The sequence below is a fragment of the Lichenostomus cassidix genome, chromosome 1 (genome assembly GCF_008360975.1).
Source record: "Lichenostomus cassidix isolate B80296 chromosome 1, HeHo_3.0, whole genome shotgun sequence".
Lineage (NCBI taxonomy): Eukaryota > Metazoa > Chordata > Aves > Passeriformes > Meliphagidae > Lichenostomus > Lichenostomus cassidix.
This window is the reverse complement of record NC_139479.1, coordinates 58,848,618-58,876,454: the sequence shown is the minus strand read 5'-3', so window position 1 is coordinate 58,876,454 and position 27,837 is coordinate 58,848,618. Positions and strand designations below refer to the sequence as shown.

General features: G+C 42.2%; 1 protein-coding gene across 1 annotated transcript; it reads right to left on the bottom strand.

Moving 5' to 3' along the window:
- Window positions 1–5,946: 5,946 nt before the first annotated feature.
- RGCC (regulator of cell cycle) lies at window positions 5,947–19,874 on the bottom strand. Its single transcript, XM_085059125.1, has 5 exons — window positions 19,744–19,874; window positions 19,420–19,593; window positions 9,827–9,934; window positions 8,164–8,226; window positions 5,947–6,540 (listed from the first exon to the last, which is right to left on the bottom strand). The coding sequence occupies exons 1-5, from the start codon at window positions 19,778–19,780 to the stop codon at window positions 6,533–6,535; spliced, it is 390 nt and encodes a 129-aa protein (XP_084915251.1). The 5' UTR covers window positions 19,781–19,874; the 3' UTR covers window positions 5,947–6,532.
- Between the last annotated feature and the right edge of the window lie 7,963 nt (window positions 19,875–27,837).

Here is a 27,837-nt window from a genome sequence, read left to right as displayed (position 1 = left end):
GCCAGGCAGGCCAGCAGGGCACAGGAGCAGAATCACCCCACAGTCCCCTTGGCCACCGAGAAGGGATGTGATGAGGGAGCTGATGCCCCTCAATGCACAACAAGGCACTGAAGATGCTGGGGAAGGCCTGAGAGAACTTCTCTCACAATTCTTTCCCAGAGAAGATCATGTGAATTTTGAACCACAAAAGATGAAGGAAGAAATCTACAATCTCTTACTGTGTCTCTTTTTTCCTTTTGCCTTTCTGTGGATGGACCAGCTGTCAGGCAGGCTGTGATGCCCATCTTTGGTCCAATTTGAGAAGAGAGTACTGTAAGAAGGGGTTTTGCCAAGGACAAAAAAATGTAGAGGGAAGAGAACAGTTCATGGGAAGTATTTTGTGTTAAGGGGTACCTTCACAGCTGGTGGAGGTGCATTTCAGTAATGCAGTTCATCAGGGACCACGTGTTTCTTTAAACCTTCATGTTTAGTGGAGGTGTTAAAAAACACACAGTTCCTGATGAAATGCATTACTGAAAACAGTAAATGAGAATAATAATGGATTTCTGACAAGTTTCTGGAAACTCTGTAGCTTTTCTGTGCAATCATCTGGGCTGGAGTTACCCCGTGTTACCCATTAGCAAGCTCAGGAAAAACCCACCAAGTTGGTTCTCTTAATTTTGTTCAACAAGGGCTCAGAAATGTCAGAAACACTTGCTATGGCAAGACATTTCTTGCCAGGCTATTTCAAGGTGAAGTGCTGTGAGCAAGAAGCCCTGATCCTAATCTCAGCATCAATGCAGGCTTCGGATCACTGATGGACACGACCAGCCTCCTCTGGCCAAGCACCAAACTTTCACCTCTCCCTCCAAACTGGGGCTGCTGCATGCTGGAGAGATCTGCCCCAAGCTTTAGAGTGGAATTTATTTATTAGAGCATGCCAAAGTGCTTTGAGGCAGCCGATGTGTGGCTGCTAATGTGTAGTAACTACTGTTGTATTAGCAGCACATTGTACCAGCTGTCAACAAAATTAATTATCTGGGATGCTATTTGGAGACTGAGAGCTGAGCTGTTCTGTTTGGCCTCTGAGAAAAAACATGTATTTTGTTTCACATCATAAACTCTACACATAAACAAACATAAAGCTACTGATCATAAATCAGTTTTCCAAGAGCATGAAACTACTAAACCATACACAGCCTTGAGAAACAGCCTATGCAGACAGATTGCCACTATCAGATTTTAATGCTGCATGAGAGGCCACTGAAGTCACAGCTTGAAAACACAAAATATTTGTGGGTATAAGCTCTTAGCACCACCCTGTTGCCAAATCCCATGGGAGGAACAGCAACAAGTCACATCCACTCTCAAGGACCACTCTGCTTCTTAGAGAGATGGAGAAAAACCCAGGGAGACAACACAAGCATTCACTCAATTTTAACCAAGATATTAGGCTAAAGGTCTCCTGAGATGTTTTAGTGTTCAGAAACTCCTATCTGTGTTGCACAAGAAAGCTGACACACCCCACATTTGTAGACTTTCTGGAGCACTGAGGGTACCACATCAGCCCAGCTACACACTGACACAGACTTTAATCCCAGTCCACCTGCAAATTTTACCATGGGCTTCAATGGCATCCATTCAGTCCTCAGCCATTAAGCCTCACATTGTGGATAATTAACCTAGAAATTGTCTGCAGCTGGGATGGCCACTGGCATTGTCCTAGAATGCTTGTTTTTATTAAAAATGGAATTTTTTCAGCAAAATGGAGTGAGCAGGCAGTGTGCTGGCAGCACTGAGGATGAGGAGTGCACTTCTCCACCAGCTTGTTCTGGCAACACTGCTCCACAGCACAGAGTTGCTGTGGGTTCATCCTGTGACCCTTCACATGGCTTAGTGCCCAGGCTGTGGTCCCAGCAGTGCCATGCCCCAAATCCCAGGGCTGAAGCAAGGTGCTGTGCTTGCACAATGTGATGCAGAGTCCCAGACACAGGAATCCTGCCCAGCTGGGTAGTTTAGCCCCTGCTTTCCAGCCCCACCAGCTGTTACACTGAGGCCACTGATAGGCAGGTTTATTTTGACACATATGCTTTTCTTTAGTCAGTGGATTAAAAAGACCAAATGAAAAACCTGCTTAACTGTAGTCCTTTACAATATTTGCCATAGCAAGGGACCATCATTAGGGGATAATCCAGCATCCCTCTCCTTCCTTTAATTGCTATTGAAGGAGCCAGAGGCAATATTCTAACCTCAGTGCTTTATGTAAATGCCTAATTCAGTCTAAATTGGTCCTGACCTGATTTGATACAGTATCAAGATTTTTTTTTTGAAGCACGAAGACTGCATACATACTGTAATATTTTAATTGGGGCTTTTTGAGACAAGGGCGAGGGCAACAGTTTTAATTAAAACTAGTGATCTGGAATATATTATCACAGAACTGAAGGGTGGGTATCGGTGTTACAGTCATGAGCTATGGAGAAAGCAACATTCACCTCCAGTCTGAAGCCCATTTAAGCACCTTCAGTTCTCCCAGAGAAGATGGTGAGCTCTGATGTCTTGGGAGAATGGAGGCAGAGGCCTCCAGTCTGTAGCTTTGAAAAGCTAAACTAATAAATATGTTAGCTTTCAAAACATAGGTGTGAAAGAGCAAAAGCAACCAAAGTACTGCGGTGACTTTTATAAAGACTGACCTATTTTAACCCCACAGGTCAATCTACAGCCTTTAACTGATAGCTCTTTTAACCTGTAAGAAATAAAAGAACCATGACAAGATCTGGTTTACAGATCTGATTTACAGTTTAGAATCTGAACTGATGAGATATAGCAGTCAGGATCATCTTACATTATTGTGCAGTTATTTAGAGAGCTAGAGCTGTTGGCCAGGCTGCAATGAAATCAGTAATGTAGAAGTAACATAGAAAACAGGAGATTTCCCCACTGAGAATATGGAGTTCATGCTGTCAGTATGCAGAGCTGGATTTCATTCAAGAACTGCTGCAGTCATACTGGCTTTGCTTCCAAACATTGCAACGTTGGAAGTTTCTCTCCAACAGTCTAGCAGATGTCACGTCTAGCACCTTCAGATAAATTAAATCTCCTGTGATGGGCTCCAGTGTAGTACAAATACCACTCATATGGTCAGCTGGGTCCACCTGAGCCATCTGAGATGAGCTCCAGAGTTCCTCTATAGAGACCCATGCAGGTTGGACCTTTCCCACTGGTGAATTCCAAATGTTTCCCAGCAGGCAGAAAATTTCTGTGTGGGTTTTCTTTGCCAGCATCCACTACTGAAACCAAGGCTCACATGAATCTGTGAAGCTCTGAACATGGATTCTCCTGCTCTCTTTGACCCTTCAGATTAGGCAATCCCGCTGAAAATCTATTCCACACCCAGCATGTACCAAAAAGCCTGTAACAGTGACAAAGAAGGGGAGAAGGCACCTGGACAAGGGCTGTGGGAGCCAGCAGGGGTTGAGCCCCTCCCTATAACCAAGATCCATCCCTGCCAATGCAACTGTTTTCCTCCCTCCCAAAAACTCACCTGGCTGTCAGCACATCAGGGAAAAAAACATAAAGCCCTCCTCTGCCTGGTCTCTCTCCCTTTTAAGGTTACCAAGCATAATGAGTTACCTCATATCAGCTGAGTCTGGGCAGTGCACCAAGGGCACACAGAGTCAACAGCAAACCCAAGATAAGATACATCAGCTCAAACCTCGGTGATGGAGGTTCAAACTAATCCATTTAACCTTGAATTTGCAGTAGGTAAAGAGCACACGTGCAAGTAATTGTTTCACCTCACCTTATACAGGTTAAGCCATGGCAATACACCTGCTTAGTCTAAGCTGCTCTTTTCCATTTCTGGATGTATGGTGTTAGCACAACAGTGCTGAGACTCTTCTGGATTCAAATTTAGCATTGCAGCATGAGAGGGAGGTCAAAACAAGGATTAAAAAGTCAGCCAGGCCCATAAGGACAGTGCAGTCTCCAGCAATGTTCACTGGGGGTTAAAGTATGACAGAACTTTTTCCAGCAATGCATTTTTCAATGCCATATGTAATCAGATGATGAACTTAAGTCAGAAGCATCCTCCAGAGAAATGACATGTACATTAGTACCTTCCTTCTGACACATTCAGAATTAAACATAAGCTGGCAGGAATTCAGATAAACAGCTCCACAGAAGATACTCCCAGATTGTGCAGCTGATGATCTCCAGATCTGCTGTATAAGCAAGAAGTCTCCACCTGTTCATGCATAAACAAGATTAAAAAACCCAAACAGATGGTGACAATCCCCATCACCACTGACACTAGACAAAATGAGGAACACGCCTTGCTTAAAACCTTTGCTTATATTGGAATAATCTGCAAAATTGGGTGTCTGTAAGGACAAAGTATTGCCATTCCAAAGTACTGCTCTAATGTGGTGATTTCACTCTATAAGGGAGACATCCAACTTTAAATACTGATTATAGGCACAGAGTATTCAACAGGATCAAGCAACAACTGAACATGCAGAAGTAAAGTGGAAAACTCATGCCTCAAACAATCCAACCTGAGGAACAAAGGAGCAAATTGTTATCCATCTCCCTCCACCTTATGACCACTTGAAGTGGCCACCCACCCTTCAATCAACAATAGGTGATTGCTCACACTATCAGCTAGCACTAAAATATAGAAAAACAGCCAAACTGATGCTACTCTTCCAGCAGGTTTAAAAACATGCCTTAGGCTAATGATCTTTCTTAAAAGGGAAGCATAAGCTTGTCTCTCCTCTCCTGGCTCCCCTTCCCTCAGCTCCTGCTGAAAGGCACAGAGTCTCTGCATTTAACAGAAGTCCTACACCAGCCAAAGGTATCCCCTTTGCACAGCAATACATCCCTTCACAGCTGGGACTGAGGAGGAGGGGCACACTCCCCTCTCAGCTCCACAGAGGCAACAAAAAGGAATAATTGCTCCTGCATGTTTACAGTGTAGTAGCAGTGAATTTTACACTGCTAATAATGGGGTGCCTGTGATGCAGGAGCCTCTGAGAAGGTCCCAGAGCAAGGAGAAGCTCATCACTGTCTCAAATCTGAATCATAACTATTTCCTTCACAGATCTGCAAGTTAACCTACTACCTTTCCTTTTCTTGTCAATGAATAAAACTGGAAAAAAAAAAAAAAAAAACAAGCATGTGTGTTTAATAAGACCCAAAATGTTTTGGTCAATTTTTAGGAAATCTAAAAATCAGGGAGATAGATCTGCACCACCCTTATGGTGTTCCCATTAGAAAATACACAGTAGGTTTTCCCCAGGCTGCAGAAGGTAGGTCCAAATCCATCCTTGGAGGTCCCCTAAGCAGGGCAGGGGCTGATAGCTGTGCCACAGGCACACACACATTCCAGGCACACTCAAAGATAACAGACCAAGGGGCACAACAAGCCACTCAAGCAACTGCTCATGAAACAGCCTTGGTCAAAACCAAGCAGGAGTTCAAAGCAGCCCAGCCTTGGCTCCCTCTGTCTGAAGAGAGTGGGGAGCAGAGCTCAGGCAGCAGAGCCAGGTGTAATGCCTGCAGCAGCTGCAGCAGAGCTCACATAATGACATTCCCAGTGCCTCCTGCATATGGAAAGAATCAGGTTCCTTGTAAAATACAGGTTCACCTGCCCTCTTTCAGCACCACACTGATGGCCAGGAAGTCTTTTCAGAGTGGTTGACTGCTCCAGACCCAAGGGCCTCGTATCAGAAACATCCAGACACAAGTATTTTCTCGGTGCTGCACAAGTATTTTCTCAGTACCTTTAAACCAAGGGGCCAAAATGTCTGACCTGCCAACTACTGAGTGCTTCATATCAAATGGTCTGAGAGGTTAAAACCAGCTTTTTTACACAGGGTTTTAAGTAGATGTAATTCTACTCTCAAATCTCTGTTCAAATCTCTAAGAAGTCAGTGTTATTTCATTTGTATTAGCACAAATCTGGAGTAAGTTTGACCAAATTTATTATTTTCCTGATTGTATTAATTTTACATAGTACAAAGTTCTCTTATGTAAGCAATCACATTAAACCAGCATAACAAATTTTGCTTAAGAGGAAATACACTGTTATCAAGATGTTTTAAAACATGTTGTTTTTAATAAGAATTTAATTTGTACTTATGTTTCAGTCTTCACATGTTCATAGGAAGCTTCCAGACATCTGAATTCCAGTTCAGGATTTATTTGCATACAAAAATATATTATAATGGAAAAAAGCATTAAAGTTTTCAACTATATAAAATTACAAATATATTTGCATAAAAGCAACTTTAAATTAAAATTAAAATTCAAGCTATATTTTAAAGCAAAATACAGCTCTAACACTTAAGTTATCTTATTCCATCTGCTGCAAAGTAAAAAAACAACAAAAACCCACAATGTTGCCAGTTAAATACTTGTAGGAGTTCACAAAGGTTATGTTCAGAGGGTATCTTGAGGAGCGAAGTTATCAGTCAAGGGCAGCAGTTCTCACTGATTGGTGTCACTTATCCTTTAGAGGACACTCATGCAAGCACAATGCTGAAAATTCATTTCACATACCTGAAAACAAAGAACAAGAAAGATCATTAAATTCTCTATTAAATAAAATTGCATGTTGACATATCAGACACTTGCCTACGCCCAGCTTGCTAGACTGCCTGACAAGGCAAATTATGTCTTTTTTAAGTCAATATGAAAGCTGAAGTGCTAGTGTGCAAAAAAAACAAGGCAAGTACTGTTCTAACAAGTGCATCAGACTTGGAAAGGTATCTGTACAAAGTTCTGTGTAACCTCAAGCATATAAATACAACTCCTCAAAAATGTGATGATAAACACCAAAAGGAAGTTGGACTTCTTCCTCACTGTACAATGACACTCTACAAATGAGACTGCTTAGATCACTGGAGATTTGTATAGTTCAAATTAAAAAAAACAAAAGGTGCAAAACCGCTAGAGCAGGTGGCAGTTTCTGCCTTCACCTTTGACATACCTTTCAAGGGAAAAATGAAACCTATATACTATAGGCAGCTCCTTTAGAGTTAGCTGCAACATTGCTGTGCAAGATACAGCAATGTAAATATTTTCCAGTTTGGGCTTTCATTGTCCTACACAAACCTTCCAAAACTCAGATTTTTTTTCAGAAGAGTGGTCAATTACATTTCAGTGGTAAAGATGGAGTTAGCTCAAGCATACATACATGACAGAAGACAGGAAACCAGAAAATATATTTTAAGTATGAGAAGTAAAACCAGGATTAAGACAGCAAGGAAGCAGGAAGCTCATAAGGGCAGCTGTCTTGAATTAAGTCCACATTTTCAAGAAATACAGGGAAGGGAAAATACTTAATGAATACACGAAACTCTCAATTCATAGTTTGAGAGAGCTTTGTTTATGCTGCTATTTAGATCTAGTCCTACAGCTTTGTGGTTTGGTCTTTCTAGCCTAGTTACACACACAAAAAAAAAAAAAAAAAAAAGCTGAAACACAAGAAATGGTGTTACATCCGCAACAGCAGAGGAAGAAGGAAAAGGAATAGGCAGAGTATAAGGCTGGCAATAGGCAGCCAGTTTTTTGGTTTTGTTGTTTGTCTTTAAAAATCATAATGAAGAATTCATTACTGTAGCTGAAAGATACCATTTCTAGATAGTGGCAGAAAAAGTGATCTGAATTCCATTCCTGGTAAAGACAAGCACAAACAGGATCTTGACACTAGTTTAAGTCAACAGATATAGATAGCTGCTCCTTAATTCTTTCATAAAGCAAAGTCTAGAACAAAAAGATTTTCCTTACCTGTAGATAATCCTCCAGTTACTTAGCTTTATCATGAAGAAATAGATCACCCCTTTTTAAGCTGAGTTTTGAGTATTTAACAAACTGATGTTTATTTATCCATCACTGTCAAGGAGGGATGAATTGCAGTTGACTCAGAGGTGGGAACAGGGATTCATTGAGTTCAGCCTTTGTCACACAGGCTAAACTGCATGCCTTGAACATTCAGGCAAAGACCAGAATTTAGTCTGTTTTACCTTGTTATCCACATAACCATCCACAGGACTAGCACACTAAAAGGAAACCACATTATATAAACTACTTCTATTTTTCCCTTCCCTCTCTCCACACGCATTAGTTTTCAACACTCTTTGTACCAAGTGAGATGCAAGCTACTAACAAAAATCTACTTACTTGCTAATGTTCTGTCAAGATCAGCAATGAAGTCCTCCAATTCTTTTGTGTCTCCAAGCTTTGCTGCAAAATAAGGGTCAGTACTGCTTAGACATGACATATTTCTCTGGCTAGAAGAAACATTAGGAACACACAATCCTCCAAATCATTTTCAGTGATACCAAACATGCTGTGGATTATTGTCAGCAAAGTTCAACAGGGCTGCTGCAATGTCCAAAAGCACTTAGAGAACATGGAAGACTGAGTTGAAATTCTAGCTTTTATAGTTTTCTATCAACACAAACCAATACTTTATTTAGCCTCCATAAAAAGAAGTGGTTGGAGTAAAGAATAAAAGATACGTATCAACTAATCCATGTCCTTGCTACTGTGGCTACTGTCTTTCTTGTTTCATCTATTTGGATTAGGGCAGGCATGGCCCTAATCAATCCTACCCATTGAGCTCCCAGTCCTACTCAAATCTCAGCCTTTTAAAAGCATGTCAGCATCCCTGGTTTGCTGTGCTGCCATACCCTTTCACCTTGGTCCATACACTGTAAATTTGGAGCCAAATATCCACCTAAGTTTCCACTCTTGGCAACACCACTGGTTCCATTCAATCTAGTTTTACTGCAAGTTGCTTCCTTATCTCATTTCTGTGGTCTGTTCCAGCCCAGTTCCACCTCTGTCTGCTCATCAGGACAAGCATCTTAACCTTCAGTGTAATTCCTTCCCAAATATTTGCTGGAGTTTATCTGAACTCTTTTTTGCTACTTCATAGAAACTATTACTCATAATTTGTCCCTAATATCACACTAATTGAAAAGAAAGCATTTAACTTGGGTTTTTGTGACTGGCTACTGTGGAAAAGATATGAAAGCATGAAGGGCTATTGAACATGCACCTGAGGGGAGCAGATGTAACAAAAGCACCACATAGTACATATATGTGAGTGATCATTTATTGACATGTCTGCTCCAGCATTAACCCAAGTTAATCTGAATGAAACACTGTCCTGGCAAGTCAGATCAGCTGCAAGACAGAAGCCACTTTGAAACAGCATAGCTTCAATGGAGGCAATTCAAAGGAATTTGTAATATATGGCTTGGATAAGCACTGTCTAAGGTCTATATGGATCTAAGCAATTATCTTGACTTAAATGGCAGCATATGGCTTCAGAGGAGTCCCTCTACCCCTGCATTCAGGCTAAGTATTTTTGTAGAGAGATGGGACACTTAAGCCACTTTGTTTCTTCAGTAAAGAAGTAAGACAAGTTAATAATTAATCCTTATCAGCCAGAAAACTATGGGGATTTTTTGGCTCAGTGTTTCAAAACCAAAAGAGTTGCCAGGCCACCTGCAAAATGCAGACACAGCATGCTATTGCTATTTATAATCAAGACAATACTTGGATCTGTAGTGTGCTCAACAGTAATTCACAGTTTTGTTGTCATTAAAAAAAACCCAAACAAACAAAAAAAAACCCAAAAAAACCACACACACAAAACCCCAAAGCAAACAAACAAAAAAAAACCCACCCCAAAAAAAGAAACCCAAGCCAAAAAAAACAAACCAAGCAAACAAAACCACCAAAAGAAAAGAGAAGTCCATGCAAGCATGTGAATTGTGGCTCCCCATATAGTGAAGGATTAGGAAGAGATGTCAACAGTTAAAATTAAGCCTACCTTTACAAGGAGTTACTGAAGGGGATGGCAAGCTTGGAGTAGATGCAGTTGAAGAGTTGAGCTTTTCATCACTGAGACTGAAACTATTTCTGTAGAGTGAATCTGCACCTGTAAAAAAAGCAACATTATAAAATAAACTTAACACCTGATGCATTTTTGCAATATAATCCCAATGCAGCCTTTCCTCTATAGACTTCAAAGTCTGTAGAACTCACGCTTACAGACTTCAAAACCAGGTGAACAAATAATAAATAAACCCTGTATTGTGTGAAGGATGTTACTCCCATTCTTATTTTTGCTCCCACTGTACTGTTAAAAAGAAAGCAGCCCTAGGATCAATCCTTATCCCCAGTAAGGAAAGTGTTAGCTTTCCCTGAAGTCAGCATCATTTGAAAAATTATACAGAAATCACAGGTAGTCCACATCAACTAAATTAGACCTGGTAAGACCTGCCTAATTCACAATATTCTGGGAAATTCTGTTACTTAATTTTTTACAAAGCAAACACACCACTTTCTCCATATATTACTCTGTTGCTTTAAGTCTTGTATTCTAGTATGGCATTTTTAATTCTCTTTTATTCTGTGACTCTTTGGAGGTCACGAAGAAATACATTGATACACAAGATACCCTGCAATCTTATTTCAGGTGATCTTTCAAAGAAAGCCTTATGTGCCCTAGAAAGGAACAGAAAAGGTTCCAATATAATTTTAATGTTCTTGAAATGTAAAGGAGGCCTTACACTCTGAAAGTATCAAAAAGTATCTTTATCCCATCTTTTTTCACACAAGAAATTACACGATGTACCCCAAGGGCACCCCAAGTACTAGTCCTGGCTCCACTGGAAAGAGGCATTGTCATTGTGCCAGAGACACTGAAACTGCTGGTCCTGGAGTTTCGAGGCAGTGACCTGAAAACTGCAGTTCTACAGAAAGAAACCATTGTGATACAAACATGTCAATGGTCTCCCTTTATCTGGCACATTGCCTAGGACAGAAATGTATGTCTCACTCTGCGGGGTGGTGACTACACTGCTTGCCCTTGAGGCCAGCAGTTCTGCTGCCTGCAGCACACAGCATTTGTCCCCACAGCCTCTCAGTGGCTACACTGCAGCACCAAGTCCACCCAAGAGAGAACTCTCACACTTCCTTGGATGCCTGTTCCATTTGCTGTGCCAAGAGAGGACTGCCTCAGTTAAATTAAGGGTGTCTGGATGAATTGGCCAAAGAGGGCAGGAGCACAGCTTGCCTTGCCAAGATCTGCACATCAACACCTCCACTGAACATTGCCACGATGCCTCCAGGCAGCAGACAGAGTCCATCCTCTTGCAGACTACTCCTTTGCCTCAAGTTTAGGTGTCTTTGGGAAGAAGGGTGTGTGTCCACACCCCATCTCCTCTAGCCCTCTGTCCTTTCCAGCACAAAAGCTCCTTCCACAGGAGCACACTGCTACAGTGACAAGTCAGACCAGACAACTGCACCTAGGAAGCCTCGCAGATCTTTCCTCAGCCATAAAAGCTGATTTGTTTGTTCTGTGCTGCCTTCCAAGCTTACCTCTGTTACAATACACACTGAAAAAGCTTGGGGGAAAAGCTTCAACCTGGAATATTTTCCTCTTTCCTGTGCATTTTGGCCCAGCCTTGTGCTGTATCTTTCAGCTTGCTCTGCCACCAGCTTGGATCCTGGTCCAGCAAACACATTACCCACAGCACCAGCAAACATGAGGGATGATGTGACTGATATCTGTCAGCCATCACTCAGTGTTTCTTGTTTATAGAGATGGGTATGTTTCTTCAGGCTACCCTCTAATTGCAATTTTTTTTATCATCTTCACTCTTAAGAAGTGCCTGCTCTCTCTAAACTTGAGCAGATCAAAACCAATCTACTTGAAACTTCAAATACAAGAAAGGCTTAATGAATACAATGCAGAACTGAGATAATTTTAGATAGAAAAATAGGGGGAAAAGATAAGCAATTTTAAAAGGAGCTCCTAAAAACAGTGGGAAAAATGTAACCTCAGGGTGAGAGAAATCTGACAGTGCCCTGCAATGATGTGTACCACCAGTGCTGTACTACACCACATGAATCCCATATGTTAATTGATACTTTCTCTCCATTAAAGGAACGGCAAATTTCCTCCTGAAATCAGCTTACAAAACATTTTTTCCTACTAAGGACACATTGTTTTCAGCCAAGATGCAAACCTCAGTGACCAAGAAACACAGAATGGAAAATTCTAGCTGCTCAGGACAAAACTCCTACCATCACCAAAAAGCCAAGTAACTTGTAGTAGCTCACACAAACAGTGCTGTAGCCAAGACTGCAATTCACTGAAACACTGACAGAACAGACCAAAGATAAAACACTTTCCAGGCTATTTATCTGAAAAGAGGAGAACAAGAATTTCCAAATTAATTCATCTTTTAAAGGTTTTACAGCTCACTGAATTAATAAAAAAATACAGAGAAGTATGGTTATAAATCTGAGTATACATCTAATGTGAAAACTGTGCTACTAGCATCCAGACACCAAATGTAGCAAGGCTGGGAATTTACATTGCCAACCAATCCTTCTCATATGCAAAATCCAAAGCTCCAGTTATTCTTATTTACAGATTGATTAAAACACTCTTTTTGTGCTTGTGAGGACAACTCAAATTGCAAAAGCTTTAGTAAACCATTAAAATTGGCTACAAACTATTCACATAACTCTTTCTGTATATCCATGTGCACATCGAAGCTAGCAGACACCTTTGATTCTTTCTGTGTTTTTCTCTTCATCATCCTTCTATAAGCAGTTGAAAGTACTAACTGCTTACTTTGCAATGTATTTACACCAGAAAATGTTATTTCATACTGGCTTCCTCAAACTTTATGCTGGGAACTGGGTAAAGATAAAATATGACAAACTGTTTAAAGATCTGAATGTTTTTCTTCCAATCTCAAAAGGGGAAATGTTTTCACATAACAAGTGTTATCTTCTGATGGGTTGTAATAGTTTCAGGAGAATATCAACATTTATCTTTCTCAAGGCAAAAATATACTTTAGCTACTGACTGTGGCTTATTCATGCCACCCAGCATCAGAAATTCTGGTGATGTAAGGAGGAATGCATTGACTCCACCAGCAAGGTCATCATAACTGCTGAAAACAATGTACTGTTAAAAAATACTTGTGACATCCATCCAGAAAAATATCCTCTTTGGCAAAGTGTGGCTGTAGGGCAGAAAGCTCTGGGAAAAGGACACTTCAGTCTCTGCTCCCTACCAGCTGCCACAGCCAAGATTTGCTCATTCACCTCCAATAATGGCCCTTGGAAGAGTTCCACTGCCAGACAAATACAACATCCTCTGCAACCCAGTAACCAGAGGCTGATGCCAGGGATCTCATTGCTGCTGTCCTTCCTCATCCAGCCCCTTCTCTCCCACTGCACGTTTATAATTCATTACTTATTTTTCACTTTGTACATTGATTCTTGTCCCTGTGTTTATATATAAACTATGCCACTTCAGCTGTTCAAGAAACAACAAAACCCAGACCTTTTTTTTTGCCTCTTATAAAAAAAAAAAAAGCCTTAAAATCTGAGAGTTTTGTTAGTGAGTTGATTTACATCAGTCAAGCTACACTGCAAAATTAGGGGGTAGGATTAAATATGGGTGCATTTTACTTTGGCAAAGTAATCTGTAGTTAGTATAACTTTGCTGTTCCTGTATATGGTTAAACCACAGAAGAAACCAGGGCAATACCATGTAAATATAGAATGTCCCCACAAAATGAGCAATTGAAAGGTTCTCAGCAGTCATTAACTACAGGAGAAATACCTCAAACTTTTCATTTTAAAGCAGACACTGGAAAAGTTCATCTGTATAGCTTCTTTAATATCATGCTGTTTCTAGTAGTATAGTTCAAGATACCAACTCCAGTGCTCTTCAAAATTGTAACATTTTTACTGGAGTTTTCAGTGAGAAAAGTTTTTGGGGAAAAAATTAAACCACATCCCTAAAGCTTTGAAAGAAGCTTTACAAATCCACTCAGGTGTCTACAAACAATGAATTTATTATAAAACAGTAACTCAGCATTTAATGAGCAGACTGCACAACTATTTCCTAACAGAACACAGCCTACTTGCAAAAAAAAAAAAATTTGGAAATTTTAATGTCACTGATAGAAGTGAGAAATATTCATGACACAAAAAGCTTGTTTCACAACACATGTTTCAGCCCTCAAGGACAATGTTTATTTTTATCATCAACATCACAGTTACACTTGGCTGCATTTATTTTTGTGGGGATTTGCCTAGCGAACAAACATCTGTTCCAAGACTGACAAAAAAATAACACCTTTTTGCTATTGACACATCTAAGCATCATTATTTAAAGGATTTCAAATCACATAGCTACAAGAACGTGATCCAGGAAGCCTAAAATCCAGATGTACAAGCATGTTTTCTGATTACATACAAAACTTACCTTTCCACTCCCCCCATGCTTACAATCTACAGGGCAGTTTCCAACTCCATCTTTCCCATTACTAATCTGCCTTTCTAAGGAGTAAAAGAAATGGGTGTGCTGGAGTGGCAAGAATGGGAAATCTTACTAAAATGTGCATTTCCTAGCACACTGAAATACCTGTAGAGAAGGCTATGCACTTGAAACTTCCAGTCTTTCTTCCCTTTGAACACATCAGTAATACAATAAAACTTTATTTCTCAGATCACTAAATAAAAGGGTATTTCTCCAGAAGAGTCTCAATTTTTTTTTCATTATAAATATTGTATTGCCCTCTTGTTTGAGACAGGCTGTTGGAAGATCACAGACACAACCTACCTCCTTTTCATGTTACAAGACTGGCATTTGCTGCAAATACCAAAGGCTCATCTCACAACTCACAGCAGATGCCTGTAGAAGAGCCTAAGAGTGGTGCAGCCACACAGTGATTGTTTCAAGGTAAACTCTACCAAGTTCTCACCATGCACATATAAGTGTCTTTTCTGAGACAGCAGTGGCATCAGCCCAAGCAGTCCTCAATGGCCCCATCCCTCCAGCCAGGATTTTATCGAGTTATTTTTGAGTATGTAAAATTTTAATGTCATGAGACCTTAAAGCAATATCTTTAACAGTTTAACTGTTCATGAAAGAAATAACACCTCAGTTCTTTGAAACATCCTAATTTAATTTGATTTCTGCATACTGGTGAGGTAGCAATCCTTTCCTAGAGTCACTTAGGATTTTCTGGAAGACTGTCTTGTCCCCACCCTAAACATCTTTTTTTTTTTTTTGTTAGCCTAGTGTCCCAGTCTATTTAAGCATTTGGAAACTATTTTACATCTTCAATCATTTCTGCTGCCTTTTTCTTCACCTTCTTTTCAGTCACATATTACAAGACTGTCAATGTAAAAAGGTTTTTCAGGGTGAATGGTGCAGTACTAACAGTGGCTGATGCTTCATCTCTGGACAGCCTAGGCATTAGCACAAGGAGACATCCACAGCCACAGCCATATAACCACAAGTGCTGGCAGTGCACCAGGCACTGAGTGTTAACAGATCCTGCTCACCCCCTGCACCTACTTGACTTTAAAAATCTTAAAATTAGGAGTTCTAGATGCACTCAGGATTTCTTTGTTGTGTTTAAAAGCCAGAAGGCATTGCTCAGAAATAATTTATCTATCCCTAAAAACTAACTAAAAGAAACACTGCAGGCTGTATGAGGGCAAGAGTTGAATAGATGCATTTGTTTTGCAATGCTTTTAACAGAGAGGCTGGAAGCTGAAGAAGAATTCTCAAGAAAACATGGAGCTACAAGTGTCAAACATTTCTGAGAGCAAAACAACAGATTATGATTTAGGTTTTCAGTGTTATTGCAACTTTGGCCCAAGAAACACTAAAGCACTTCCCTTCTCAACCTCTCATAAAGTTCAGCTTTCCATTCATTATCCAAAGCCTAAACTTGGAAGACTGTCCTGACACTGCCATATACTGTACTGGCACAGGACACTGACTGGGCATGCAAATCACCCAGGCAAGCCTGCACTTTCCTTTGCAAGCTTATTCCAGCACAAGAAGACAATGCCATCCATAAGTTCATTAACACAGCTGCAGCTACACTGGATGCTTCTGCCAGCACAGCACTCTCCAGCACAAATCCTATTTTATCACAGCCAAAATATGCTGTAAATAGCAAGAGTTATAAAGTATTCCTCAACTTAGAAGTCCCAGCATGATTAATAACCTAATGAACAAAGCTGCTATGCTTAAATTCATTTGAATACATCAGGTTGAAACATAACTGGTACTCACTCACAGCCCAGCAGCTCTGCAATGCTGGAGTAACTCAGCAGTTGCATCATGATTTCCAGCACTGACCCAGTCAGCTGTGGTGGTTAATGTAATACCCATGGGCCAAGATCATCACACACAGCTGCACACAGGAGCCTCTCTGTTACTGCAGGGTCTAGAGTCCATTGTGCTACAGGCAAAGCTTCACCCCAGCCAAGCCAGACCTTGGCCAAAGACCTTTCAGTCAAATGACAGGACAAGATGTGGGAGAACAAAGTACTATCACACCCATTTTCCAAATAGAGTCTTCAAAACCCAACTTTTTCTTAAGAGCCTGAAATATGTAATACGATAATTTAAATTAGTATTTTTGGAGCTAGCTCCCTCAGGAAATGTTAAGGATAAAGGAATATTTGTAGAATTAACTACATTGACAGAGATCTTTTGTAAATTTTTCTGTTAAATTAAATGGGCTCATCCTCATGGCAGAAACTCCAGGAGAAGAAAGGCTTTCCTTACTCTACTAAACAGTATTTTTCAAGTATTACTGCTTGGCATCTATTGGTAGCTTCTCATAAGGCTGAATTTAAGGCTTATTCAGGGGCACTGAAAAAAAACAGTGGTAAATTCAAAATGTTTCCTCCCCTTGCAGTTCAATCCCTGACTGGAAAGGTATCACTGCAGGGGTGGCCAAGGGATACATGTGCCTAACCTTGAGCCACACCACATCAGTTAGAGGATTAGATTAAACAAACGACAGATAGCACTAAAACACAATAGTCTGAAGTGTTCTATACACACATGATAAAGTGTATTTGCAATAGCCATGGTGCTGGATAACAGTATTTTACAAAGATGTAAAGAGCCTTCATGAACGAGAAGATCATTCAAACTATCTGCAGATAATACAGTTGCTACAGATTTGTGTTATCAGAACTTGCTCTTTCAGCCCAGTCACCCCTTGATTCTGCAGTGGTATTTTAACCTAAGCCCTACCATGGGAAGAACAAGGTCATGAATTCAGCACTACACTGGCTAACACCAAATGACATCAAAGGGAAAACAAACCTGGAGGAAAAGAAAATACTTGAGTCTGAACAGAAAGAACCTGGGTAAGTAGGCAACTCCCTGCATTTATTCTTAAAATAGATGTAGGGAGTGTAGCTGGATTACATCAGACACTAGAGCCTGTTTTATAAAAGGGGCTCTTTATAAATCTGCAATTCCTCTTCAATCCTACTCTAACTTCAAAATAAAAATTTGATTGCACTGAATGACTCTTTTAGGAAGAAGTGTTTTACCAGACCTTTCCTGAGCCATGGGCAGAGCACGGTGTTTTTGTTTCCCTTCCCTTAAACATATCCTCACAGTCTCTGGTGCACCCTCCTGGTCCCACATATGTCAGTGTCCAGGAGACAGTGATTTTGATTTCTCCAGAGCCACCTTTCACAAGATGCATCACCAAGGGAGGAACTCAAGCATAGGATGGCATTTGGAAATTTGACAAGCTCCTCATATAAGATCTTTGAAGACTTTGCACAGAGCCATCAAATCCTGTCTATCCTATTAACCCACAACTATCTTCAGCCTAAATCAGTGCAGATTTGCCACACAGATTTTGATTTTGCAGATCTTCCTGAAGATCTGATCTGCCTGTCTACATAAGCATGCTGTTTTCTCACCAGGCCTTCTGCCTTGCCAGAGAACACCATCACCTTCCTCCAAAGATCCATCTTGTCAATTCAAATAGAGCGATTTTAAGCAGTTTTCAAGATTTAAGTTTTGTGAACCACAGCAGATAGCTATCTGTAGTTAGCATTTCTCCATACAAGAATAACTTCTTGATACTGGGTTGGGGGTTTTATAATTTTTCCCAGCAGTAGTTTATTTCACTCTATCATTACAAGTGTCTCCATTGTGAGACACTAAGTATTTGTGAGAGGTTAACACATCACAGCAATGAAGACTGAACAAGAAACAGTAACACTAGGGCTGCCAGTTTGACTCAGTTAGGGCAGGTTTCACCTTGCACACCCTCAGCCATCCAAAAGACAAATGTCCAGTCTAAATTAGGCACACGTTTTTAAATCTATCTTGGAGGTAGAGAGATACTTAGAAGGAGTACTATACCCAATACATTATGAAACAGCAAAAGAGCATCTTGATCCATGTACTTCCACTGACTACAGAAAAGACCCAAAGGCAGCGCTAGGCAAGGTATCCAAGTTCAGGGCAGGTAAAACAATACCTGTCAACGAAGTGAATAATATCCAAGTTGATGAAATAAAGGGCTCTGATAATCTGGAGAAGCAATGCTCTCACAGCTTAAGTACTCAGGAGATAGCATTAGTGTTTTAGCAGTAAGTCAACAGAACTGCACCTTGAGGCCCTGAACTGATAAAGAGGCAGGACAGAAATTAGAGAAGCAGCTTTATTATAAATAGCCGCAAAACAGGTAAGTTTCATCAAGCTCCCCATACAGTTAGGAATCTCAACAACAAAAGAACAAAATGAAAACCAAAAAAAAAAAAACCACCCCAAAAACCAAACCAAAATTGGTTATAGTTTGCTTAAAGCAGAACTTCTGAGAAAGTATCTACTGCAACCAAAGAGAACAGCAGTTTCCAGCCTCTCTGTCCGGAACAAGAAAGATACTTTCTCTCCCTGATTAGTAAAGCCCGTAAGAGAGGTTGAACTTTTTTCCAAGTTCGAAAAAATTTAGTTCTGTATTTTCTTGCTCCAAGCAGCTTTCCACCCCTCCTGTTCCATGCCTTGCACACAGCATTCATACACATCTAGTGTACTTGGGCACAAAGTAGCTTAAAATTAGCACCTCTGAAACAGTGCTAACACTGTCCTCCATCCAGCTGGATGGATGGATGGATGACCATTCTTATAACAGGAAATCTGGGTGAGTTTCCACCTGCTGTGGAAAGCGCATTCTGGCTCGTTCTCTCTCTGCAGGTAATTCCGGTTGCCCAGACACAGCGGACGCTCGCCGTGAACCAAGAGCCACCTCTCCCTGCAGAGATGGGGACGTGCCGCTGTCCCGCAGCCGGCTGGCAGCCCGACCTGCGCCCGGAGGGAGCTTTTCAGGCTCCCCTCCGTTCGACACCAGAGAGCACAACCAGCGGGGCCAGACTGCGCATCCCTGCGACTTCTAACCCAGACTGCAAACGCCCAGGCAGGGCTTTTATAGAAACAGGCGGGTTCCCTCTCCCGGCTCCCTGCCCCTCTCAAAGAGGGCGATGTTCTGGCTCAACACCTGCTCTGAGGTCGCTGCCCGCCCGCTGCTCGCCCCGGCACAGCCGGACACTCACTCTCCGAGTCGCTGAGGCCACTGTCGCTGACGCTGGCGCTGCTCCGCCGCTTCATGCGCTCCAGGTGCTCTCCGTAGAAGAAGCGGCGCCGGCCGGCGGGGCAGGAGAACTCTGCCAGCACCGCGTCGAACTCGCCCAGCGCCTCGGCCAGGCCTCCGCCGTCCTCTCCCGGCACTGCGGGGCAGCGGCGTCAGAACAGGACAGGACTGGCCCGGCGCTGCCCGACCCCGACCCCCGCCCGCCCCGGCAGAGGGAAAGGGAGGGAAGAGGAGGGAAGGAAGGGGTCCCTCGCTCCCTCCCGCCCGCTCAGCCCGCCGCTCCCACCTTGCCCCGCCGGGCGCTGGGCTGCAGGAGACTTCATGGCGGCGGGCGGAGATGCCCCAGCGCCGCTGCAGCCTCCCGCCGCCAGCCTGAGCGCCCGGCAGCGCCGCCGCCCTCTTATAGCGCGGCGGGCCGGGCCGGGCCGGGCCGGGGCGGGGCTGGGCGGGGCTGGGCTGGGCTGCCCTGCCCCCGGGCGGTGTAGGTGCCCTGGCCGCCTGTCCTGACGCCGCAGCCCCGCCAGCAACAGCGCCGCCGCCAGCCGGAATGTCGCCTGTCGCCCTCCACTCGCCACCGGGATCGCGGCTCCTTGGGGATGAGCGCGGGGCGCTGACCCCAGCAGCGGCTGTGTGCAGGGCTGCTGCCGAGGGAGGATACAGCGGGCTCAGAGGGGCTGCGAGGAGGGACTGTCACGGGAAGGCAGCACTGGGTCAGCCTCACCCAGCCCCGCCACTGCCAGCAGCACCAGGACACACAGCAGGATGGGGAGGCAGCAGCTCGCTTGGAGTGAGCCTGTGGCTTTGGATGCGACAGCACTGCTGCTCGCTCACCCCCGGGATCCCCCTCCTTCCCCATCCTCGTGGCATTGTGCTGGCATCTGTCCGTGCTTATTGTCCTGCTCCGTGAGCAGTGGACACGGTCAGGGGGCAAGTGGGACAGTTAATCCCAAAGGATGACCCGAGGAGAAGAGCAGGTGGCAGGGGACATGCAGGGAGTACTCAGGCATAGGGGGCCATGGCCCCAGGTGCATCAGCCAGGATGTTCTCCAGTGGAGAGCTTTCCGTGTTTTTAGGAGGAAGATACAAGCACTTGTCCCGAAGTCACGTTAACCTGATGTTTACACATGCCGTAGCTACCGAGCATTGCTCTTGTTCTGCCTCTTGCTCGTTTTAAATGTGAGCTGTCTGAGCAGCTAAAATACCCATTCTGTTAACTACTCAATGGAGACGACTGTCATGTTGAGTTACAGCCAGAAATACTGAAAACAGACATCAGGTGCTATTCCATGAGAACGCGTCAGGAGCTATGATTTTGTTTGGGTGCTGATGAAAATATTTAGAATAAGAAGAGTCAGGGAGAGGTAAGGAAAAACATCTCTGAAAATTTTCAACATTTTCAGACATGCTGTCATTGCTCCTGCAAGATACAAAATGAGCAAAACAATATTCTAGACAATAGAACAGATTTGTTCACCTCTCCTTACTGGCTGATATGGAGGCATTTATTTATTTTTGCAATGAATCAAAAGAAGTTCTCATGGTGAAGTTCAATTGTTATTTATTTCATGACTTCCTCCTCTATGTGGTCGTCCTCCGTTTTTCTTTCTGCTAAGAAAAGTGTCTCCAAACAATCCTTTTTAAAGACCATAGTGACACAGATGGAAAGCAGGGTTAAAACCAGGGGACAGGGAGATACAAGGGCATGACGTCAGTAACACAAGCAGGATGAAAAACAATGGATGCAAGGCAGAAAGGGAACTGTCAAGGACGTGACTGGGTACAGCTCACAGCCCAAAAAGACAAGGACCTGGCCCTGCAGCTGAAGTCAAATCTCTTTTGCTCAATCACATATGATCAACCCTACCTGTACCACACACATCCTCACCGAGCACTGCTGCTTGGTCTAGAGCACAGCCTGGCTACTTAGGGGCAAAATATGTTTGAGGTCAGGCTTGAATCTGCCCATTTTCTGAAGAATCAGATAAAACAACCAAAGGCTGAAATTTTCCTGTGCCCTTCCTGCTATTTCTTGTAAAGGTGGTCAAGCAATCTCACAGCCTTTTGGGACAGGGTCTGAGGTCACATCGCAAAGAAAGAGCACAAAGGGGGATGAAGCTGTACAAGAAGGCTCGAGTTGCTTGGGGCTTTGCTGCCACAAAAAGGGGAATCACCTGCCTACTTCTCCCTTCTTATTCTCCCAGCCTACACCTTCTGCATGTCTTTTGAGCAGGTTTTTCTCATCTTCTGCTGAGCCAATTCAATGTTAGAACAGCAGAAAACTAATCCAGCAAGAGAGTGATTTTCTGTTGAACTGAGTTGCATGGCCTCAGCTCAGGGAGCTAATAAAAGGAGGGTGTGGATAGGTGGGGGGGGGGGGGGAAATTACTGTTTCCATGTAGGGATGTAAGAACTTTTCCCTGGCATTCTCTTTAAATTATTATTTTACACTCAAATTCACCATTTTCAGAATAATTTCTAGGCATGTTGAAGAAATTATTCCATAAAGTTCCCTTCTTTACAGCCATGTGTTTGGGAAGTCTTCTTTTCTTAAAACAACCTGGGCTTAAAAATCCCTGCTTGTCTTTACTGCTCCACAGACTAATCTCTTAAAATTTCTTTCAGTAAATACTCATGTTTTCTCCTAAGCAGCCTTGATTCTGCTGAACACATCTGATACTCAGCTGGTGAATTTTAATTTTCCACATAAACCATTAGCTTATACAAGAGGAAGCAAAGGTTGACTTTTATGCTATCGGTTCTATGTCAAAGACCATGTAACCATGCACATCTGTAAATATTCTTGAAAGGCCCCAACATGCTCCAGCTGCACCAGCTGCACTTTTGCCACTGCTGCCAACACGAGCAGCCCACATCTGGCAAAACGAAGAAGTCACTTTTAAGTGCAGTGCCCTGAAACGCTGCAGGCTGACACGCCTGGCTGCTCATGTTTATGGGGAGAAACATCCAACACAACTCCTAATGTAAACTTCAGCTACTGAATCCCTCCCATTTTCTGGGCAGCCGTCCAAGCTGTATTTAAAGTGAATTTCTTCTTGACCATTCGACACAGTGTCTCCAGATCCTCCTCAGCTGGTGACGCGATGTTTACAGTGGTTTCCTACTGCATTTTTAACCTCACAAACTTGTGAGCCACATAGCTATTTAAATCAACAAATCCTGCCTGTAAATGTGCTTCAGGGAAAGGCTTTTTAAACAGACACTTTGATATAGCCAAGCTGCAAGGCTTGTGAAGTATTAGTTTTCTAAACAAAACACGGGGTAATTTGGGACACAACACATTGTGTTGCTACACCAAAGAGGCTCCTTGGATGGGTTTACAAAGGCATTGGTGCTGCAGGTTGAATAATCTAGTTGCTTCCAAAGCATGGCCCAGAGATGCCTACAGATCCATGAACAACTTTTGAGACATTCATATAAAACAGGAAAAAAAAACCCAGAAAAAGAAATTTACGGGAAATAGGTTAAAATTCACGGTACATGTGCAGCACCACATGCACATACACAGAAACTGGAACTGCAGAAGGGGGAATCTGCAAATCTGAAATGACTGAAAGGTTTTTGTCTAACGAATAATTTCTTTTCACCACTTTGAAGATCAAGAATATCCCAAAATATCAGTCCTGTTGAGTAAACACCATGTTCCCACAGTTAAAAGCAGATGTTTTGTGAAACCCACACCTGCCTTCTCACTGGTATTGATACTAGACAAAAGCCAGAGTGCCATATCCCTGCCCATGGAAGCAGCCTGGGGTTTTGAATATTTAATTTTCACAAGTCTTTTAATATTTATTAGTCTATGAAAATTATAATTCTTTACATAAGTAACAATACCAAGTCATTAAAGTAGATAATTTAAAACCTGGCAATGACAAACAACAGCCCATCATCGCCAAACTTCTAACTGAAGGAAACAAGGGAACCCAAAATTTAGACAGCTGTCAAAGAGAAAACTGAAAAGTGCCGGAGGATGAAAAAGCACAGGTGCCAGTCAGAGTGACACACAGGGAAACCCAACTCCTTGGGCTGCAGAACAGGAATAGAGCAAACATCATCAGCATAACTTGTCTCACTGTGCAGCACATCATGACTCTGCCCTCAGGATGCTCGTTTGAAGGGACACAAAGGGTGACACTCCAGACTATTTTATCTTTCTAGGTGGAATTGCCTATGTGAGTTAATTGCTAAACTTGTTTTGTACCTGGGTTCTCCAGCTCAGAAAGGTGGAGGAGCAGCAATGTCAGGGCCTTGCTGCATTTGTCTTGGCAGGCTCTTTCCAGTACCAGTGTGCCTGGAGCTCGAGGCTCTTTAGATCTCTCAACCCTAACCCTAGCTGTAACCCTAACTCAATCCTGTCAGAGATGAGCCATGCATTTTACATGCCTAACTACCATCCAAGGTGTTTTGCTATGTTTGCTGCTGGCTGGGCTAAATAAAAGCTTATGACCTGTAGCTCAATCCACAACACTAGTGGGAAGAGTGAGCGACTTACAGTCATATATTAATCTTGAAATATTGTCAAATGAAACAATCTTTTGTCAGAGGTCTTTCACAGGACTTTACTTCCTCTTCTCCTGATGTGCTCTGTAGACCTTATACTGAAACCTGGAGTTATTACAGACTGATGCAGTTCCTTTTGGTTTTCTCTCTGCCCTTGGTTGATGCACAGTGGATGCAAACTCAACTCATGGACCTCCTCACAGCCACTCACAGCTGTGGCCTTGTGAGTAAACCATACACCTTCCTGCTGAATTCTGCCAAAACCTAAACTCACTTTCTCTGGGCCATTTTCCTTCTAAATTTTCTGCATGTCAAATTAACCTCCTAAATGTGCACACAATATAGCCTGTGTCTCTTGCTCTGTCTTTCAGTAACTAGAGGCAGAGTCTCCAAATTTCTCTTGAAGTTTTGAATGGATGTGTCTAAATAAATTATTGACACTGAAACATATTTATGGATTTAATCACTATTGTTGCAGTTGGATTAAAAGTAATTTAAAGTGATAAAGTAGAATTGTAACCTATATTGACATCACTGGAATGTAGAGTTGAGTGTTGAGCTTCTGTCCACAGTGAAGAGATATGCAAAACCACTAAAGACTGAATGTTCTCGGTCAAGGGACTTTGGCTGAGCACTGCATGGGAAAGGGAGAGAAGTTCAGATAAGGAGAGGGATGGTAGTGAATAAAGAAGAGATAAAGAAGTCTCAAAATAACTGCTTGCTGCATTTTTGAGAGAAAATTAAAGGATTAGTGTCACTTAATGAAAAATATGTTCATAATACAAATTTTACTTGGGACCATAGGAATTTCATCTCCAGCTGACTTCTGGTGATTTCAGTTTCTAGGCGTTTTACTTGTGCTTGAGCTGGCTTCTTTTGGAGTAAACTGAACTGAAAGATCAGCCCAAATGTACCCCAGCTTTACATGTGACTTGTAGGTTCCAACCAAAGTCTTGGACCTGCAAACATTAATTTTTTTTCTTCTGTACTCAGGAAAGTACTCCCTGAATGCATGTTCTTCTTTTCATTAGTGTAACTTAAAGCTAACTTTTAACTGTTTGGTCATAAGAGACAACTGCTAACAACTTAATTCCTGGTCACATTTGCAGAAACACCTTTTATATTGAGCTATGAGACAAGACCTTTTCCTCTTTTCCACTTTTCCTCATTGGTCACCAATTTTTTTCCAATGATGCCTCTATTTGTTTAGCTAGTGCAAAACATAAGCTACATCCTAAGAATAGAATGTGTAGGAGCAAAGCAAACTGAATGGATTGCTTTATAAAATTAGAGCTACAAGAGTTACTGGGCTGTAATAGATATTACAGCCAGGTTTGAGGGAAAGTTCAATCTTGAGTTCACTAAAAGTCACCGTAAAACTTCATGCCCCTCAGAAAATCCTCAAAATCCAACTGGACAGAGCATGCTCTGACTGTATATAGGGAGTAGATAACCTAATAGTGGCAATGGAGAGAGGTAAGAAGCTCCTTTTCAGAGTGAGATCCCTTCAGATGTAGGAGAAACCCATCAAAACACTGCTTGAAAGCTCTACTAGCATTCCTGGATCTCAATGCAAGGGATTGGGTGTTATCTGGTAGTCTTTCCCCTGCAGTGCAAAGGAGCAACCAGAGAACAAGCAGAGAGAAGTAGACAAAAAGCCAAGAAAATGTGAGCAAAGGGACCATGGCAGTGAGCCAGGAGGGGGAGAGAGCCTGGCATTTGGAGTGCTGTGTGGCAATTAGAGGTGAAGAAATTGCCTCTATTCTGGCTCTGTGTTCAGGAAAACAAGGCTGTGCATGTATCCTTTGCATGGGGAGATTGCACATGAGACTCTGCTTAAGGCTGAATGGAGGAAAGACTTTGCTCTTCTTCCATTACGTACTACCTCAGCTGAAGTCATCCAAATGACTGAGTAGCAGTAAACATCAGTTTTAAAGTGTAATGTGGAAAAAAAAAGGAAAAAGCATACATATGAATGCAATGTGAGAAATTTGTTTCCTGTGTTAGGCTGTGGGCTCTGGCTCAGGGCAAACCACTATTTCTATCTCTACCTGATGTTGCTGGCACCATACCAGGGTCCATGTAAATTAATGTGCTGGATCAGGAATTCGAGAAGCTGAATTCTTCACTTTTCTGCCAGTGCTTCAAAACCTTTCATGAATACCCCTCCATCAAGAAAATTGTACTATTTCAAATGAAAATGAAAAACAGTTGTTGTTTTCCACCTACTTTGGCACTGAATTGTTGATAAATTGAGGAGTTAGGAACGCTGGATACTGTGCTACTTTAGAAAAAAATGTTAATTTTGTCCAAAGGAGAAGGAATGTTGACTCAAGAGTTTGTGATTACATACAAGAAAGAAAAATGGAAATTTAAGGCTTGAGAGTCTTGTATTTAATGAAAAATATCTGACACACAAGCAACATTGGAAGCAAATTTAAAGTCTTGTGAAGTCAAACATATAAGGGAGCTCTTATGTATTAAAATAATAAGTTATCTCTCCTAATTTATCTCCTCCATTAGTAAAGGTAGTGAATTTTCCTGGCAGATATATTTCACAGCAATGTTATTTGCTGTGACTAAAAATGGCATATTCTGTATTTTCCTATTGTATTTCACACACTCACATACACAGAGCCTGTTTGGCTCCATCATCTTGTACTTCTTGTCCAACGCTGTTTGAGGACTGTGTGTTTCCAAAGCCTTAAATCTGGCCAGGAAATAGAGTTTCTAAATGGATGTCATTAATAATGATAACAAAATAATGATACAATGATAATAAAAAATACTTGTGGCCAAAATACCTGGCCAAAAAGATACTAACCACATCTAAAGGAATAAAAATATTCCTTGCCCAAGAATTCTAATTAGATTTTCCTGGGAACACTGAATACCCTCTGCGTTTTGTGGTGATGTCTTGGTTTGTTTTTAAAAATGTACATGGGTTTCCATCTTGTTGTTCCTACTTGTCCTTCTGTGACTAAACCAATATTTTGGTTTTTCCGTGGTGTATTGCATTAATCTCAAGGAAACTTAGACCAGTATAGCCACAAGAATGGGGAAGTCAGGAATGGCAGAGGGCACTGGGTGTTCTTCCCATCCATCCCACTGAAGCAAACTACCAAAACAAAATAAGGCTGACAAAATCAAGCCTTACTTTCCCTCCAATGCTCTGTTGGCTGTAAGGCAGTAGGAGGCAAAGGGAGAAGTCAAGACTGCTTGTTTGCTGAAGGCATGTGGCTACAGAGGTCAGAACAGGAGAGGAGCTCTTCAATTATTTGTGTTGCAGTAGTGCCAGTCATGGACCAGGACCCCATTGAGTCAGTCACCATACAAACGTGGAACAAAAGCGGTAATCCTTGAGCTTTGGTTACCCAGTAATTCACCCCTCTTTAAGGGATGGGGATTTGCATATTTATGGTTGGGAAATAACCATGTTTTAGCCCATTGGAGCCTCTCCTGTTCCGAGTGCACAGGGGATTGTGTAGATGGGAAGAAAAGAATCAGTGTTATAGCCACTGACCATGTACTGCACCCAGCCCTTTCCTCTGAGTGAGGCAACTGCACTTCATTTTAGGAATAGTTATTGAGCCCTGGGTTTTTTCCCCATTTTTCTCAGCTTCAAATAATTTTTGTGACACGCCATAGCAGCATCCTGTCTTCGTCACAAATGAAAGTTAAGTAAACCATGCTCTAATTCTCCCAGCCAGAGGGAGGATCTGTGACAGCAACTTCTTCCATATGCTCATTTTCTATTTTCAACTCTTATTTCATAAATAACAGGCTTTCAGAATTGCTCACTCCATACTGCCCAGCTTTATTAGTTGCATGTCAACAGCAGAGGACTTGCATCCAAAACTAG

What these genes read in the sequence shown, in the direction of transcription:
- RGCC (XM_085059125.1), bottom strand. Translation starts at nt 19,780, where the DNA reads ATGAAGTCTCCTGCAGCCCAGCGCCCGGCGGGGCAAG. An exon ending in CCAGCGCCCGGCGGGGCAAG is followed by an intron (nt 19,594 to 19,743) that starts GTGGGAGCGGCG and finishes GCTGCCCCGCAG; the next exon opens with TGCCGGGAGAGGACGGCGGA. An exon ending in TGGCCTCAGCGACTCGGAGA is followed by an intron (nt 9,935 to 19,419) that starts GTGAGTGTCCGG and finishes CTTTTTTTACAG; the next exon opens with GTGCAGATTCACTCTACAGA.